This window comes from Physeter macrocephalus, chromosome 11 (genome assembly GCF_002837175.3).
Source record: "Physeter macrocephalus isolate SW-GA chromosome 11, ASM283717v5, whole genome shotgun sequence".
NCBI lineage: Eukaryota > Metazoa > Chordata > Mammalia > Artiodactyla > Physeteridae > Physeter > Physeter macrocephalus.
The window spans coordinates 147,915,204-147,933,922 of NC_041224.1; the positions used below are offsets into that span (position 1 = coordinate 147,915,204).

Here is an 18,719-nt window from a genome sequence, read left to right on the forward strand (position 1 = left end):
ACCTCAGTGCTTGGGTTAACAAGCAGAGGAGCTTCATTCTGTCACCTGTCAAGAATGATGCTTGTCAGGACTGATCTTTCCACTTAAGGAACACTCGTGTTTCTAGTCATAGCACTGATGTTTTCTGATATTACAATGGATTCGACACTAAAGGAGACAAAGTTTTCTGCGTAGGTATATTTGTAATTCTTTGTTTTTCGTAAGCCAAATGCAAATGTAACACTACTCCAGATACTGCTTCATGAGAAGTCCCCAAGATAACCAAAAGTAAGTGCCCATTTCCTCATCTTAGGAATAGTGTCATAAAAAAGACTGAATTCTAGTGACCAGTCTATCTGCAGAGCATGTCATGTAGCCTCTGGGTTAGTTAACTCCTTGGCTTGGCCTCCTAATATGTATCTCAAAGAGTCAATTGATGTTTTTGCATGTATTATTTACTAATGTTTAGAAAAATTTTTAAGTTCACTTTTTCTTTATTCTGTCTTTTTTACCCATCTTCCCTCATTGTAGCAAATTAGACGGCCGGATGAAAGCAAAGGAGTTGCTAGTAGAGTTGGATCCCTCAAAGTAAATATGTTTCTAACATTTTTTGGCAAGATTTCGTCTATAGCCTACACTTCTTCCTTTTTGGAGGGTGGTGGGAGGAAGGGGGCTTTTTCCATTTATCACCATCCCATTTTGTTTTATTTTAATATTTTTATTGGCTGTTGGGTCATATTTTTTTTGTTTGTTTCAGCTACACATAGAGCAACCAGCTGAAGGCAAGCTGCCAAATAACTAGCTTTTAGTGGCACCACAAACAAGAGAAAGGGCAACTGCCTCATTACGGGTGCCTGTAATTTGGGGTTCTAGAGTAAACCGTTCCTCTGATTGATGTCACTGACTATGTGTTAAGTTCCTGTTACACAGAGAACTAATATTTATTTTCAGAATGTTATATCCCCTTTTTACTTTTTTTGTTAAATGTTATTTTAGTGTCATTACCATTTGTAGTTCATTCCAGAAAATAATTATTATGAGTTAGTAACATATATATATATATATAATCTTAAGAATTAGAGAGAAAAGGAATTTCATATGATGCTAGCTAGTATAGTGGGCTCACATATAGCTAATAGTAAACACTCTTAATCCCCTTTGTTTTATTTGTTAAAAGTTAAAAAATTTATATAACAATCAACAGAAACTGATATATATATATAAATGTTTGCCCATTTGTGTATGTGACCTACTAATATACCACTTAAAGATTTCTGATCTAATGGTCCTATTTGGTAGTTGTTAAATATCCATTTGGTCAATTTATCTTGGGCACTCAATACTCCAACATTTAATCACAATGAAAGGTAAATAAATTATCACCCTTAAGAGACATAGACATAGCCAATTAATCACTTTTAATGCTGCCACCATAAATGCAAGTTAGAAAATTTGCTGAATTTTAAAAATATGCAGAGAAATCTCCCTCAATATTAACCACTTCTTCTATCAGTCCCATTTGTCCTTACAGCAATAGTAACTGCTAAATTAATCAAATGACATAATTCACTGTACTGGGATGTCCCAAAATTCAGTAATTACTTTGAGGCTAATATTAAGTCATTTTAAAATTTTACACACCTCCAATTTATTTCCATTTAACAATTTATGAAGCACTAATTTCTGCACTCTTTCCTCTCCTTGCCTCCTCTGCCTTCTTAATTTTACTTTTTTGTTTTTGTTTATTTATCTGTGTGTGCACACACATGAGTGCACATGGATAAGGATGTGTCTGTATGTTTGTGTCCTTTATTCCAAACAAGCCATCTTCTCTGTTCTCTAACACTGCTATATACTGGGTAGCATTTTGTTGTTGTTGTTATTTCACTAAGCATAATCAGAGGGGATGGGAAGTGTTGATTATATACCTATTTCAGAAGCGAGGCAAGCTAAAATCATTTAGTCAGAAAAATATGACTTTATGTGTCTTGATGATATATCAGTAGCATTCCTCACTGTCTACCTGTGAGGTATCATATTTTAATTTTTTAAGGGAATATAAATCCATTATTGTTGAGACTATGGATTATGACTCAGATTCAAGTGAAAAGGTGCAGTTTGACATAACTTTTTGGAAATGACTGATAGTGAAATAGAGATAAAATGGCATCCATACTGCAGCACCATCTGTTATAAACTGGATTGTGTGTGCAAGTACACGTGTGTTTATCTCGAAGTTCAGCTTTTGGATGTGTAGAACTTCAAGTTGTATGTTTATTGTTTTTAAGTGTATATAACAATATGATTATGTGTATACACATAAATATGTATAAGAACAAAATATACATTTTAGGGTTCAATCAGTTTATTTGAATATGGATGCAGCCTTAAATCAAAAGGTGTGTTTGGGAAAGAAAGGCAAATTTCATAATTTTTAAATGTCTTTATTCCGTATTTCTACAAAATAGAAAATTTTAAAGTGAATCTCTAGGGGTTTATAAGGATAGTTAAGGTATTTATTTTCTCTAACACTTTGGGGAGAAAAGAGGCTTTAATTAAATAAAATATTCTCTTCCTAGTCACAGTTTATTGAGCATGTATCTTTGCGCTATACAAAGATCTTTGATGTTTTGAAATGTTTGCCAAAGGCAGTGAGAAATGTATAACGCTATGATCTTATTTTTAAAAGGAAAAAGGAAAACTGAAAAGAGACCAAGTTGCTTTTTCAATTCATTTTCTGATGTTTACATGTAGCTCCATCGAAAGCTGGAGGAGCTCAGAGATCACCTAGAAGGCAATGTGAAAGGATACTCTCTCAGAGTAAATGTACGATTTCACCCGGTGATTTTTTTTTTTTTTTCCTAAACTTCTGCTGACTGGTAATTCCAAATCTGATTGGTTTGTCCTCTCATCTCCATCTTTTTTACTTTCTGTCTCTTTTCTCCCTATCTCTTTCTTTCTTTTCTAACTGCAGCTTCATGCTCACATTTATGAAAGAAAGATTAAACTGGCATAGAAGACCTTTAAGCCACACTAACGTTGCATTTGATTTAATAGCATTCTGGCTCCAATGCAAATTAAAACTTTTTTTTTTTTTTTCCAAAATCTGTGTTTCTTATACAATTGTATAATTTTCTGACGATCTTTTCATGAGACTTCATTTGGAGCTTTTCCATTTACTGTGTCTTCTGTCCCTTGTTGAATGTGTCAGCAGGATTAAAAATTATGGGCCAGATCCAAGTGATAGAGCCTTGATGTTTCAGATTCAGTTGTCAAGGAAAATATTCAGTGTTAGAGTATCATTATAGGTAATCTGGCAAGTAGATACATCTATTCTGAGTTAATAGACTTCTCTTATCTCAGACTCTTTGGGAATAACTATAAGATATCATTTTTTGTCTAAAAATAAGAAAATTAGGCAGTAAGAATCTTCACTATGAACACCATTATGTAACATCTTACAAATGCTTGAGATAATGGCTAATATACCCAGGACAACACTGAAGGAGAACAATACCTTATAGCCACTCAATACTGTACATACGTCATATAGGCATACTAACAATAGTATTTTTTGTGACTGATAGTTCAGACTCAGAATGCTTGGTCCTTCTCCTGAATATATCTTTTCAAGATAAATGGAATTAAAATCTCTAAAATGGTACATGGTATAAATATGGTAGAAGAAAAGCTAAAATATTACAGTAAATAATTTCTGGCTCTATTTAACCTTGACCTCCTATTTCTGAGGCTTTAAAAATAAGTTCCTATGAAACTTAGCCCTGATTTATTTCTCCCAAGATTATTGTCATACATTTAATTCATATTGCTATAATAATTTTGTTATGAAGGATAGAATAAAAAATAATAGTGCTATGATAATTCTCTGGTTTCTCAGCTTTGTTTTTAATTATATACTATGTGTATTTTGTATATCTCTTCATTAAATTTCTCTTTACTAAAGTTCAAAGTTTTTTATTAATATCAGTCATTAAATTCTGATAGCTAAACAGAAAAGGAAATTAATACCTGTCTCATTTTTCTACTTCTTTCTTTTGAGCTAGTCCTTCTTTTCAGTCATATTCTTAGAGAATTTGAAAAATTACCCACAATCATCCCCAGAATCTATCCCACTGTTTTAAAAAAAATAAAAAAGATTAGTATGAATTTTATGATTAAATCAGTCTAGATATATCTGGATATCATTCTAGAAACTCCTAAAAAGATTCTGATAATGTATGTTTTTAGTGCCATACTCTTCCCTAACCAGTCATAAAAAATGATATTATTTTTCTTTCAGTGAAACCAAGACCAGAAAGTTGAGACTTGCTAAGGTCTATATGGTAGGGAGTTTGTGTTAGATTAGGGTTAAATTGAAATCTCTGTGCTTTGGAAATTGGTTTTCTCATGCCACTCTTCAATTTCTTTTTTTCAATACCTGTACTGCATGGTGGAGTACATAATAACTAGTCTCAGTGTCTTCATCTTTTGTTTCATTTCACTGGGTCACACTTTGTTCTGATTACCTTTCTTCTAAAAAGATTGAATATAAGGTGTATCCTTCTAAGATTCCTGTTAACTAGAAAAGTACAGAAAAACAAAAAATATATTGTCAAAAGGCAAATAATAGTATTTTCTCTGCAGAGTTCAGCTAGGAAAAGACACAAATCAAAATCTTAGTTGAATGTTCAGTGTCTCTCCTTCCCTTTAATTCTTATTGCCCCAGAATGCCTTAAAATATGCCTTGTATATTAAAAATTGTTGCTTAGAAGCAGAATAAAGTTATTCTAAGTACCATATGCTATATAAACAGATTTCATTTCTAAAATGAGATAAATTGGCATATAGTGACCATTCCATTTTGTGAAAATTTATTGTAGGTGTCCACACAGAAGAGCAAGTATATGAATGCCTTTTAATTCATTGAACATCGCTAACTATTTCAATAAGATGAAAGGTTCAGAACCATGTTGCCACTTAAATATCTTATTTAATAGTTGAAGAAGGTGAGACATCATTCAGAAGTTTGGGATAAGGATTTAATTAAATTATTCATGTTTCAATTGGTATCATCTATATGATGTATTATTTTTTAGAGGAAAGAACGCTGCATTTTTATTTATTACTTATAATCAATGATATAAAGTAGACTTGGATTAAGAGGTAATTTTTAGAACAGTATTAAATTTTATTTATTTCTCATGTGAAAACATACTTTTTAATTTTACATGGACTCTTCTATAGCAAAAAGTAGGATGCATTCGATTCTTGAATTCTAAGTTAAGAATGTATCATCTTTTTCTGTACTTTATACAAAACTGAAGTATTCTGAACCCTAAATGAGTTTTTAGTAATTTTAATAATAATAAAATTATTATCTTGTATCTAAACAGTTTGCCTAATTTAACTACTGCAAAAATAGCTACAAATCCTTAGATTGATAATGTGTTGAGAATAATGACTGAAGAATAAAGCCACATAAAGGAAAAAATTAATTTTCCATGTAATCTAATGCATGAATCTAGTAGGAAGTATATAAATCAGACAGAGAAAAACAAATACTGTATGATATCACTTATATGTGGAATCTAAAAAATACACCAAACTAGTGAGTACAACAAAAAAGAAACCAACTCACAGATATAGAGAACAAACTAATGGTTACAAGTGGGGAGAGGGAAGGGGAAGGGCAACCTAGGGGTCAGGCATTAAAAGGTACAAACTATTACATATAAAGCTACAAGGATATATTGTACAACACAGGGAATATAGTCAATAGTTTATAATAACTGTAAATGGAGTGTAACCTTTAAAATTATGGCTCACTATACTGTATACCTATATTTACATAGTATTGTACATCAACTGTACTTCAATAAAAAAAGTAATTAATTAAAAAGTAATGCAGACCGATGATAATTGGAAAACATAAGATAATGCAAGTGAATTCCTTTAAGTAATGTACATCAAGGTAAATTTATAAAATTGAAGTTAATTCATTAAAGAGCAATAGGGCCCTGGGAAGCTTGACTGTTAAAACATTCAGAAAAAAAGTAGATAAGTACTCATGAAATAAAGACAAAAAGGAAAGAAAGGAGAGGAATAAAAATACCTCAAAGCCACAAATTTTATATTTTCACTCAGTCTATGTAATATGATGATACATTTCTATTCAGCTACAAATATGTACAGGTAGGTTTGGGGTAATCAAATATGTTAATTTTTTAAAGGCTTTAACATACAGTAAAAGGGAAGGTGATTTATGAAGACAGATTATTGGCACATAAGTGAACTAAGAAGAAAGGTGATGAAGTAGAAGGAATATGATAATTATAAGTACCTGCTATGCTAACACAAAAAAAGGGATGGTATTATCTGAAGTGGAAAAAGTTAAGGGAGGAGTTATCACTTGACTATATTTTTATTAAGTTTAAGAAAAATGTTTGAATCAAGCCAGAAAGTAATATCTTTTGAAGTGTAGTTTTTAAATGTTTAATAATTTCCTGAGTGCCAAAATAAGACTAGTATGAAATAGGGTAATACAAATAATGAATTATATGGTTGTGATTTTATGTCTTTCAAGATCAGTGTCCTCATTCCAGCTTTAGTTCTAAACTGACTCATCTTATATTGTTGATGAATTGTCTTTGGGTTTTTTGCACTTTTTTATTCATTAAATTAATGCTATAACTCAGGGGTCAGCAAACTACAGCCCTTGGGCTAAATCCTGTTTCTCTTTTGTGGGCCCATGAGCTAGGAATGATTTTTGCAGTTTTAAATGATGTGGGGGAAATCAAAAGAATATCATTTTGTGACATGTGGAAAATTATATGAAATTCAAATTTCAGTGTCCCAAAAGTAAAGTTTTATTGAAACACAGCCACACTCTTTCATTTGCATATAATCTGTGGTTGCTTTTGCAGTACAACAGCAGTTGAATAGTTATAGCAAAGACCATATGTCACATAAAGCCTGAAATATTTACTATCTGACTGTTTACAGAAAAAGTTTGCTGACACCTGCTAAAACTGGTTAGTGTGTCAAGGCAACATTGACAAAGAAGTTATTATAATAGAGATTGTGTGAAATTATCATCATTTTACAAACTGAGAAAAGGAGAGCTGCTTATTTTTTCTGAGGATGGTTTCAGATGATTCTGCATGGAAGCATGCGCTTAAAAGAGTTGATCCCCTGAAATTTTCTACATTTATGTTTTTATTCTTCCTTTTTACACTGTTTATTCTGTGCTCTTCACATGCCAAGCACACATACATGCACACAAGGTAAACTCACTATGGAATTACATTAAACCCTTCAAATATAGAACTATCATGTGGATAAATTATCGATTATAAATTCCTCTTCTTTGGGGGGACCCTTACAGAGATTTAAAGATAAATTCCATTCTTGCTCTTTAAACTTATTTAAAATGTGTTTTTAGAGTATTTTTGCTGTACACATTGTATTTTTCTGTTTATTACTTCCTTGCATCTTAATAAAGATATTTCCCCTGAAAACCATGATCAACTTTTTATTTCTGCTAAACTTCCTACTTGACATCACCTAAAATCATACCTTCTATAGGAAATTTCGTACCACTAAGAAAGACACCCTGAAGTGATCAAGTAATGCATCATATCTTAATATAGCACTTAAATATCTGAACGTGTCTACATTGAATCAGCCTACTTTGATTGAGGTGAGGAAGAACTACTGGAACATTAGTTCTTAGATGAATAATCTTTTGGTAGCTTTTAAATGAGTAAACATCAATTTGTTTATGTACTCTACTTTCTTTAAGCAAATTTCAGTGTTTTTTTGGTTCTTGTATGTAGAACATTGTTTGAGCCTCCTGAGTCTTCCTTGTTTGACATTTTGGCATTTACTCATATTAATAATATGTGTTTATTTACTATTTAATTTATAACATGTAACATCCTGAGTATCTTGGTAGAGAATGTTTTGTAATATGACCAGATTACAATAATGGTGAAGATGACAGTAAATAAATTTTAAGAATATCTCTTTGGAAAAAAGGCTAATTTTGCTATCTTTCACTTTATAGAATTCACTTAACATGTGAAGTTAATTAATGCAATTCTGAAGTTTCAGTTCTACTGAAAAATAACAAAAATCTTTCTTCTGCTTTGAACCATCTATTATAAAATCGCCTGCAGTAGCCTAAGACATCATTTGGAGTGGAAGTGACACATCTGTGAGGTGTTTAATGCTTACGGTGGAATTGCCTTCTCAGAATTGATATTAAGACAATAGGGTACTAGTAAAAATCTCCTTGACAAGTAAATTTCCCTAGTAATTAAAAATGGAGAAGTGAGGGGAAAAAAAAGACAAGACTCAAACTATTTTGAAAGATAAAGTTTTTCAGTTTTATGGGTATAGTTATAGGAACAGAACAAACATGCAGAGGAAGGCTTTCTTAGAACTAGTATCCTGCTAAAGAAAATCAGATATGTATGTGGTTGAAAGAAAGATTTAATTTCTTAATATGTATAGAATTGATCATATTTTAGAAACTACCTCATAGTAACTCATTAAGTGGCAGTGATACATTTTATCACAAATCTTTGTGATGGTAGGTGTAAAACCTTCTGAATATTATTTCACACAATTCAGTTTCTGAGGACAGAAGAAAAAGATTTTGTATATTCACTTATTCAGTAAGTCATTATTGAGTGCCTACTATATTCCGCTCTGCTGGATGCTGGAAATACACTTAAAGAACAGATCAGATAATAAGGACATTTCTGATTTCTCCACTGTGCCATCTTCTTCTTTACCTTATTTCCCTACCCTAACTTTGTATTTTGGAACTTCCTGAAGAATTTTGTAACTAGAAAATGCATACTTGAATACTTAACTCACATGGCATTCTGACAACATAATGAAAGAAGAGGCCACAAAATTGATTGTGGCAGTGTGACAACCTAGAAAGTAAGAACAGGCCAGAAAATTATCAAGTGAAAGTCATGAAGATTAAACATGGTTTTAAGTATAAAATAGTTATCGCAAAAAAATCAATGAAACATTCTGATAAAAGGCAGGTCTGGAGAAGAGTTTTGTGGTTAAGTTTTTCAATATCTTTTTGGTTTTGCTACTGGCTTATTTGTTTATTTAGATTCAGTGATACTGAATGGATTCAGTAATGAGAATGGAATAGTAGGAACAGGAAATTAGAATCAGAATACTGATCTGGCTTTGGTGCCCTCTTTAAAGAGTAATATGAAAATGTACAATAGAGTCATTCTATAAATAATCTCACATGTAGTTTGCTAGTGTTAAGACAGTGAGATCAGTGTGGTACCATAGGAAAAAGTGACCAGTGTTCCACTTTTCTGTTAACCTTAAATGAGCATATTCTGAGCAAGATCATACCAGATTCTGATCTGGGGAGCCATCTCCATCATGGATTTTTTTTTTTTAAGCCAGGTATTTTTTTATCACACAGTTCTCCTCAAATAGTATGAACCTTGAGATTTCAAGCTCAAGTGTCTCTTTATAAGGCTGTTTTATTATCTGGCAAATGTGTTGGTGATGGAGCCTTCTAAACTTCCGAGACCCTTACTGTGCTATCATTTCCTCTTTAACAGTGTTTTCTTTTCCCCACTGCAAAACCAGGCTCAGCTTCCCTCGTGCTCATCTACCTATAGTGTATCTGAGGTATACTTTGCACGTGTTTTCTTACATGGTCAACAACATGCTCACCCTCACCGTTTTTCTTATTTTATTTTCCTTTTGCCTTAATTTATTTTGCCTTGCACTTTGCACTTGGCTGAAAGAGATGAAGGTACCAAAGGGGAAAAGTTAGCTGTTTTATGGGGAAACTTCTATATTTTCATGCAGCACTTTTTTCTGAGTAACTTTTTTTTGGCAGTCACTGTATCACATTGAAATGGTTAAAGCCCAAACAGCCAACTTAATTGTTAGCACCACCTTAATTCCATAAAGATTCCTTTGAACTGGGTAATTTGTTGTTCAACTCATGTTGGCTAACGACAAAGATTCCAGTTTGCAGAGCTGTATAGGTCTGTCTCTGGTAGCTGAAGATTTACATTAAATTAGTAACAATCCTGTCCCATTAACCATAGACAGAGGAAAGTCTCCAAATTGATTATTAAATGAAAATTTAATATGATTCCCCTATTTTTACGTAAAATAGAAGATTCACTCCCTCTTAAAGAACTGATTAGGTTACTCAGGAAAATAGTCTCGTTGATACTTGTATAAGGTTCTTAAAATCTAGAAAAGCTTACCACTCATGAGATTCATGTTCTTTTAGCAGAATACTTTACATCAACTTTATTATTTGCCTTTTCAGGGGTTTAATTTCTTATTCTTACTGTGTTAAACCATAGCATAAGTGGGTTTTCTGGTTGTGTAAACCAGAGTCCTTGAAATATCACTAACAGGCTCTGAATATCCTTTAAGTCTACTATTCAAAGCAGGGGCACTATTGAATAGCTAAGAGAAAAGAGTGTATGTACCTCAAAATATGACTAGTAAATAACAGGACTTTAATAGCCTGTGAATTTTAAGATCTTAATTTTTTTACTTTACAGACATATTTCTACACATATTTACTTTGTGCAGGCTACTTTAGCTACTATGTGCAGGCCAGTATTGTCAGCTTAATTCTGATCACAGAAATATTATCTCTGAATTTCATGCAAAAAACAGAAAGATGGCACTGTCTAAAATACCAGGTAAATGTATGTAGAACCACAGACAGAATATCATCTTTTGACTTTAAAACTTTATAAAAAGCCTTGAAAGGAATAGCATTGCTAAACCTGTAGCTTCACAAAGTTGAACTTATTGAGTCAATAGAATTAAAGCCATCTTCTTTAATTTTTTCCTTTGCAAGTTGCAGCTGTTACAATTTTTTTTTTCCTCTTAAAACTGATTTTGTGGAGAATTGATTTCTTCTTGAAATGTGTGTTTGTAGGGAGAAACCGAGTAATAAAGGCAAATGAACTAACTTGTGATATTAGCAAAGACTTTTGAAAGAGAAGATTGGTATCATCTCATCACAGCATTTTCCACAGGTCTTTTCTTAATACCCCAGGATTATGATTCCCAGTGTAAAAAATATATAACCCATTTTCTTTCTGCCACTTCATCCAGGCAATTCTCCGTTTCCCATGAGAGTGTTTAAGAAGTTTACCATTGGCATCATCTCCAATCACAGCCTACAGCATCCATCAGGGTATTACCTTCTCTGTGACAGCATGTTTGCAGGAGGGCTCTTAGGTTGGAATGTGGAACTGGTTTCTGGGGAGTCGGGATTGTGTATGCTGTGACCTTTTCTCCATAGCACTCAGCTCTTAAATGAACTCTGGCTTCACCTGGGTTTGTTTCTTTCATTGTGACACATGAGCTTTATTTACTTTTCATGAAGTGTGTTTCTCCTTTTGTCATCTGTGGTAGGGTTTCTATATTTTATACTCAGTGCCACATTTCTGTGGACTCCATAGGTGGTGTTTATGTTTAATTTATGAAGCTGTAATGACCAATACAGTGAAGAACTCCTTAGGGAATCTAACATTCATGATGTCCTCTTTACAGAAATAACCTTGCATAATTGTTTCATTTTAAATTGGTAAATGATTGTTTCACAAAATTTAGACTATAAGCCTTAACAGTTAGAATTTCAAGGAATGTTCTCATGTTTCTATTTTTCACATGGAAGCCTCTTGTTATTTATTTTATAGCATCACTATGGAAGTAGCCAAACCTTCCATGTTTGGCTTCTCTTCTTGCCCTCACATTTACATCATCTTCATTTATCTCCACTGCTGAAGAAATAAATTCTCCAATCCCTGATGTAGCACATTGATTTTACCAATTTCATGTCACTATCTTCTGTGACGTTCATGAGACCAAAATAGTAAGCCTTGTTCAAAAATTAATCTATCCATGAGATGTACAAAAACAAGATCATTTCTAACCTTACCTGGCTCAGCAAATGTTACTCCATGTTGTTGACAGCCCCTTTGTAAAAAATACAATTCTCTTACTATGTGACAAGCTCTATGTTTGATATCTTATTTATCTTATCTCAGTCTTCACTACAGCTCTGTTTGGAGAAGATATTATTGTCATCCTCATTTTGCAGATGAGGAAACTGAAGCCTAAAGAGGTTAGATACCTTGCCCAAAGTCGTAAAATATGCCAAGTGAGTAGCAGAAAATTGTTTTCTCTTAAAAACCATGCTTTTCACTTTTCAGGAGTTATTAAAAGTCGTCAGCTCTCTTGATGGCGTGCAGTAGTCTTGTATTTTCACAGTATGTATTTACCTGGTTCAGGTTGATTATATAGTTTTGGATTTTATCTTATGAAAGGATACAGGTATTTCTATAAGATATGAAACTTTAATTCAAGAAAATATTAGAAAGACATTCCTTTGTGTAATTTATTATTCTTATTTTTTTCATAGTTAGTCATTTAATAAATATTTATTGATCACCTACTATACCTTACTTAAATATAATCTTCTAGCTATTTCTTGATCTTTGGAATTGGCTTCACATTTAGAATGTGTAAAATATTATGAATGTAATGAGATCAATGGCTCAGGTTGTACACTATTCATCCCTTCAAGCCAAGTTAAAAAAAAAGCTGGGGGCTGGGGGAACAGGGGAACTCACCTTCCATATCTCTAACTAATCTTCAACTTTGTTCCAACAGTGTTCATTTTTAAAAATCCTTTGAAAAAATGGCTTCAGAATTCCCTTAGCTTAAACCAAAGCCAGAAATAGTACTATCTCTTGGTAGAAGTAGTGTTCTTTCTGACTTATTTGAAAAGCTGGAGTATATACTAGATATGTCTTTTATGATTTGTAACAGTATCTAAACCAAAAAAAAAAATAATTAATAAGCATTGAACCTTTTGAAATCTTGTTTTTAATGTCTTAGATTTCCCAGTAGCAAGATTGATTTAGATAATTTGAGATTTTGAAGCTAAATTCATTTTTCCTGTTCAGTGGACAGAGACTGAAACTGAATTATATTTTTACTTAATGCTTAAGAACTTTTAGGGGACTTCCCTGGAAGTCCGTACTTCCACTGCAGGGGGCACCGGTTCTATCCCTGGTTGGGGAACTAAGATCCCAAACAGTGCTGCCAAAAAAAAAAAAGAACTTTTAGCTACCTAAAGAAAAGGAGGCATTTTTAAGTTGTAACATGCAAAACAGTTGCCATTTGAACTCTTAACCCACTATTAGCACACCAGTTCTAATCTAAACAAACCTTAATTGACTGACAATTTTGAGCTTATACAAATGGAAGTTTTAGTTGAATTGCAGATAGGAGATTCAAGGAAGGAAGGAAAGGAATAAAACTTGACTTTAAGCACTGTAGCATTTCCTGTTTCAAAAGCAAAAATGGGGCCAATTTTTAGAACCAACAGGGCCACAAAATGTTTAAGCTGGAGGAAACTGTAATAAAATATTCATAAAATGAATATTCTATACTGCGAGATAATCACATAAGATTTTCTACTTTACAAAATCTCACTTAGAAAATCTTTATTGATTTATTTCAATATAGTTGTCTGGGATGTTCCACGTTCCTTTCACTCTTATCTGAATTATTTTCATGCTGTTTCTATATAATAGTTGGAAATTTGGAGATAGTGTAAAGAGATCTGTTAGAAATATATCTTTTGAAAACACTGCAACTACTCTACCAAAGTTTCTTAACTCATACCTCTTTTTGGAATCTTTAAAAATGAATTGGAATATATAAATTGTTTGGGTCAAAATAAGAAAATTAAGTACGTATTTCTCTCTGACATCCAAATAAGTGACCAGCCATAAAAATAGTGGGAAAGCACATGACTTTCTCTTTGACAGGGATATTTGATACATATAATCAAAACATTCTTGAAAAAGAATTGGTTGATAATTTTTTTTTTTTTTTTTTTTTTTTTTTTGCCTCCCTCTGTTGTGGCCTCTCCCGTTGCGGAGCACAGGCTCTGGCCTCTCCCGTTGCGGAGCACAGGCTCCGGACGCGCAGGCTCAGCGGCCATGGCTCACGGGCCCAGCCGCTCCGCGGCATGTGGAATCCTCCCAGACCGGGGCGCGAACCCGGTTCCCCTGCATCGGCAGGTGGGCGCGCAACCACTGCGCCACCAGGGAAGCCCTGGTTGATAATTTTTGACAAAAGACAATGGATACTTCTTTCTACTTGGCCATACATTCTTAAATTTCCATTATAAAAAAGATTTTTGAAACACATTATTGTAGTTGACACTAATGAATTTCTGCTTATCCTCATATATTGCCTCATATACTCAGGTCATTTGAAATACAAAAGAGGGTCATCAATGGAAATAAGAAATGAGAATTCTAAAGTTTAAATGAGGAAATATTAGTGCTGTTAATATGAGCAGGTGAGTTCCCCTGCTCACCATCCCCCCCCCAGCTTTTCTTAACTTGGCTTGAAGGGATGAACAATAGTGTTCATTGAGCACAATAGTGTTCATCAATGAGCCATTGATCTCATTACATTCATAATATTTTACACATTCCAAATGTGAAGCCAATTCCAAAGATCAAGAAATAGCTAGATCAAGAAATATTAATGCATAGATAACAAGTTTAGGAAGTTTTTGAGGTAAGTGTCTTAAAACTAAAATATAAACTATATATATCTCTCTTTGAGAGAGAGAGAAGATAGAGATATATTGTCTTGGTCCGAACGCAGGTTGGAAAAGAATTTCCAGACACAAGGCAGAATGTAAAGAAGGTAGAATTTATTAGAGGGAAGGGTTGCTGCCAGAACAGTGGGGCTGACTTCCTAGTAGTCTGGGAGAGTCGAGCCCGAACATGCGCTATTGATCAGGTTTTATAGCCAGAAAACAAAAGAATGGACCGAGGTGAAAATTTCATTTACTGATTGTTCGAGGCACATATACTTTCCTTCTATAGGGTGGGAGTGGGACAGGCCAGACTCCTTTCCTTATCTGGGACAGGTCCCGTTGCCCAGGTGGGCGTTGCCCAGGTGGGCTCGGGAATTTCGTAATCATCGCAACATGTGGGGAGGGTGATTAAGAGTCCAGTAGGGGGCATAACGCTGAAACGTTTTCAGGCAGGGTCGTCCTTTGTCCTTGAAGCATCATTGTCCTTGGAGCACCACATATATCTAGGTAGATAGATAGATAGATAGATAGGCAGATTGGTAAAAATCTCTTCTCCTTATGTGGAAATCCAGCTTTATACAAATAGATTAGCTTATTGTCATGATGTTATCATTTTTCCTATGCCTTAGAGAATTTACAAATACAGTAGATTAATTAGAGGTATCGATAGTTAGAGCCCAAATAAATGTTGGCTTGTTAGAATATACACTAAAGTGACATAGCTCACTTGCATTCATACTTATATTTCCAGCTGTTGTTTGAATGTCTTTTTATGATTTCAAACTTAGTATATCCAACTTCTATCTAAATCCCTTCTATCATGTTCTTAAAGTTTCTTAGATCATGTTCTTAAAGTTTCCCATCATAGAAATCTTCTAGTTATTTTTTACTCTTACTTATTTTTCATCTTTGACAGTGTGCCATTAAATTTTGTCATTTTTGTTATTTCTTCCTTTGAATTATTCTTACTTCTAATACATACAATGAACGTTGTAGCCAGATCTACTTTCAAATTCTGGCTTTAGTAAGACAAGTAATGAACTTGGTGTGTCATATAGAAGTCACTCAAAAAATATTTGGGAATGATGAGTAACTGTTTAAACAAATAAATCAATCACCTTTTCAAAGGTTTATAAAAGTTTCAGCATCTGAGTGTCAGGAAGAATTGATAATTTATGTAAAATCTAGTAGAGTACCTGGGACATAGTAAGGATTAAATAAACAAATTTCTGTTTCATCTCTAACTTGGATGTTTAAGCCCTAATCACCTCAAACTTAGATTACAATAGTAACTAAATAATTGGATTCCCTTTGTATAGTCCTTCTTCCCTCTAATGGCAGACTAATCTTCCTAAGCACTACTTTAATTCCTTTTAGTTCCCTGATCGAAAAAGCTGTAATAGCCTACCTCTGAGTTGTTGTATCAAGAGTAAATGCCTCTCTGCCTCTCTTTCAAAGTCCTTCATTCTTTGGCCAGCCACTGTTTATCTAGTAGTTTTCTCTAGTGACCAACCCCTCCCAGTTTGCCTAGGACTTCCCTCATTTTAGCACTGAAGTACCATGTCCTGGGACTGTCCCAGTTTTAAAACTGAAAGTTCTGCATCCCAGGAACCCCCTTAGTCCCTGGCAAACAAGGACCATTGACCACTTACTCCCTATCATGTGCCTACCACTCCAGTCAGGGTGAACCTTCTTGTCATATTATGTTCCTTCTTTCTTGTTGGCCGTTATGTGTGCTAGCCTGTCTCCCAGAAATGCTCTCCTCCACTTCATAGCTCCAGTCCATACTCCTCCAGAAGCCTCCTCTACCAACTCCTATTCATCCTAATTATCCTATCAGGGGAATTTCAATTGTGCTTCTAAACCGTAATACCCTATATTACTTTTCCTTTTGCCTATTTGACTGTTTTTATGCTATTCCTTACATGTTGATGATCAACTTGATTCATTCCCAGATTCTCTTGATTTCATTTCTCACTATATATCTACACTGTCCAAAACAATAACCAGCAGCTCCATATGACTTTTAAATTTAAATTCATTAAAATTAAATAAAATTTAAAATTTACTTTCTCAATTGCAACAGCCACATTTGAAGTGCTCAGTAGTCACATGTGGCTATTGGCTACCATATTTAAAAGTATAGACATAAAACATTTTCATTATCACAAAAAGTTCTATTGGACAATGATGCTCTGTATACTTCTGGGTTATCTCATGATCAACCATTGTTATTATTATGATCAGCACCATCCATCATCATTATTATTCTACTTACGGTATAGCGCTTACTTTGGTCAGGGATCATTCTAGGAGCTTCACATATATTAACATTACATCACTATATAGTAACTACCTTGGCATCAACTCCTATTTACAGCCCACATCTCTCTCCAGAGTTATAAGCACCTTGTACATAACTCAACCCCCAAATCTGTACCTTCATCCACTATTTCAATATATGACACTACCCAATCACGCAGACTAGAAACCTGGGAGTTATATCCCTTCTAACCAATCAGACCTGAGTCTTAAAGATTCTGCCTCTTTTGTATCTCTAGAATCTATGCCCTTCTCTCCAGAACCTCTTTCAATTATTTAGTTGGATTTTTCATCTGGATTACTAGATTAATATCCAGACTAGTTCCTCTACCCTCATCATTTATTCCATAAATATCTCTAATCCATCTTCACATGCTTACCAGAATGAACTTTTTAAAATGTTAATGTAATCATTGTCATTCCACTATTTAAAATCTTTTCAGTGGCTCTCCACAACCCTTAGGAATTGGTCCCTACCTACATCATCAGCTACTCCTCTTACCACTCCCTATCATGGTTAAAACTAGCTTCAGCCATGCTTTTTGCCATTTCCCATTTGCCAGGATCCCTCACATCTGTGAATTGCACTAGCCTTTTTCTCTGACTTTCCCATCTTTTCTTCACCCAAGTTATAATTGTCCCTTAAAACTGTGCTCATATATCCCAGCTCCAGGAAACCTTTCCTGATAACCTTCCCCCATCCCCCACCCCCATCTGAGTTAGGAGCATCTCTTACATATTCACATAGCAGTTTGTACTAAATTCTATTATACTACTTATCATGGTGTATTGTAATTGTATGTTTTACTTGTCTTTCTGTAATGTATTGTGAACTTCTGGAGACCAGAGGCTGCTTTCTTTTTAACCTGTAATTCACAGGCCAGATTAGTGTGGGGCAAACAGCAGATAGCAAGTGTAGGTTGAATGAATGACATTAATTATGCCTTAATTGCTATATCTATAATAATATTCACTTTGTTATTAGACTATGAAACTTGGTTGGGTAAAGACATTGATTTAGCTTCTTTACCCCATCTAGCACACAGTAACCATTTAATAAACACACATTACCCAAATCATGAGTTACAACCCAGTCTCAAATATCCCATTATATATGTATCAAATGTCCCTAAGATTTGTATGCATTTTTCTAATTCCCTGAAGCATATATTAATCTAGATCAATGCTTCTAAAACATTTTAATTCTACACTGCCTGACTGTTCCTACAGTCTACTCTAATATTCCATTTTTAAATAAATAACAGGGGTAGGTGGCCCAATTTTTCTTCATTGTGGGCTCAAACAGTATCAGTCATCCCAGTCTCTACAACTTTAATTCCTTGTTGACCTTGGATGTAACAGGAGGGAAGAGTCTCCAACAGTAGAATTGACTTCCTTGCCCTATTATCATTATGTTTGTGTGTGTGTGTGTGTGTGTGTGTGTGTGTGTGTGTCAGGCTCCGGACGCGCAGGCTCAGCGGCCATGACTCACGGGCCTAGCTGCTCCGCGGCATGTGGGATCTTCCCGGATCGGGGCACGAACCCATGTCCCCTGCATCGGCAGGTGGATTCTTAACCACTGCGCCACCAGGGAAGCCCCCTTGCCCTGTTATTGAAACTTGAAGTTTATGTAGAGCAATGCAGCTTTGTTCTCTGTGACCCCAATCAGTCTCCTTGACATCCTGTTTGAAAAACACTGGGAACTAAAAGTCTATGAAAAATCACACTCTTGTAAATTCAGATGGGAATTCATATGGGA

General features: G+C 34.2%; 1 protein-coding gene across 14 annotated transcripts in view; it reads left to right on the top strand.

Annotated features, from left to right (window-relative positions):
• Positions 1-18,719, top strand: part of GPHN (gephyrin) — a 651,195-nt gene that overhangs the window by 424,480 nt on the left and 207,996 nt on the right. For 6 of the 14 annotated variants that reach the window (XM_055088534.1, XM_055088536.1, XM_028496016.2 and 3 more), the window contains 2 exons: positions 511-567; positions 2,734-2,805. The exons of 4 other annotated variants lie outside the window; for them this stretch is intronic. In XM_055088534.1, coding sequence (XP_054944509.1) covers positions 511-567; positions 2,734-2,805 — 129 coding nt within the window. The remainder of the gene's footprint in view (positions 1-510; positions 568-2,733; positions 2,806-18,719) is intronic. 4 more of the 14 variants (XM_055088535.1, XM_055088538.1, XM_024134224.3 and 1 more) reach the window with 1 other exon arrangement.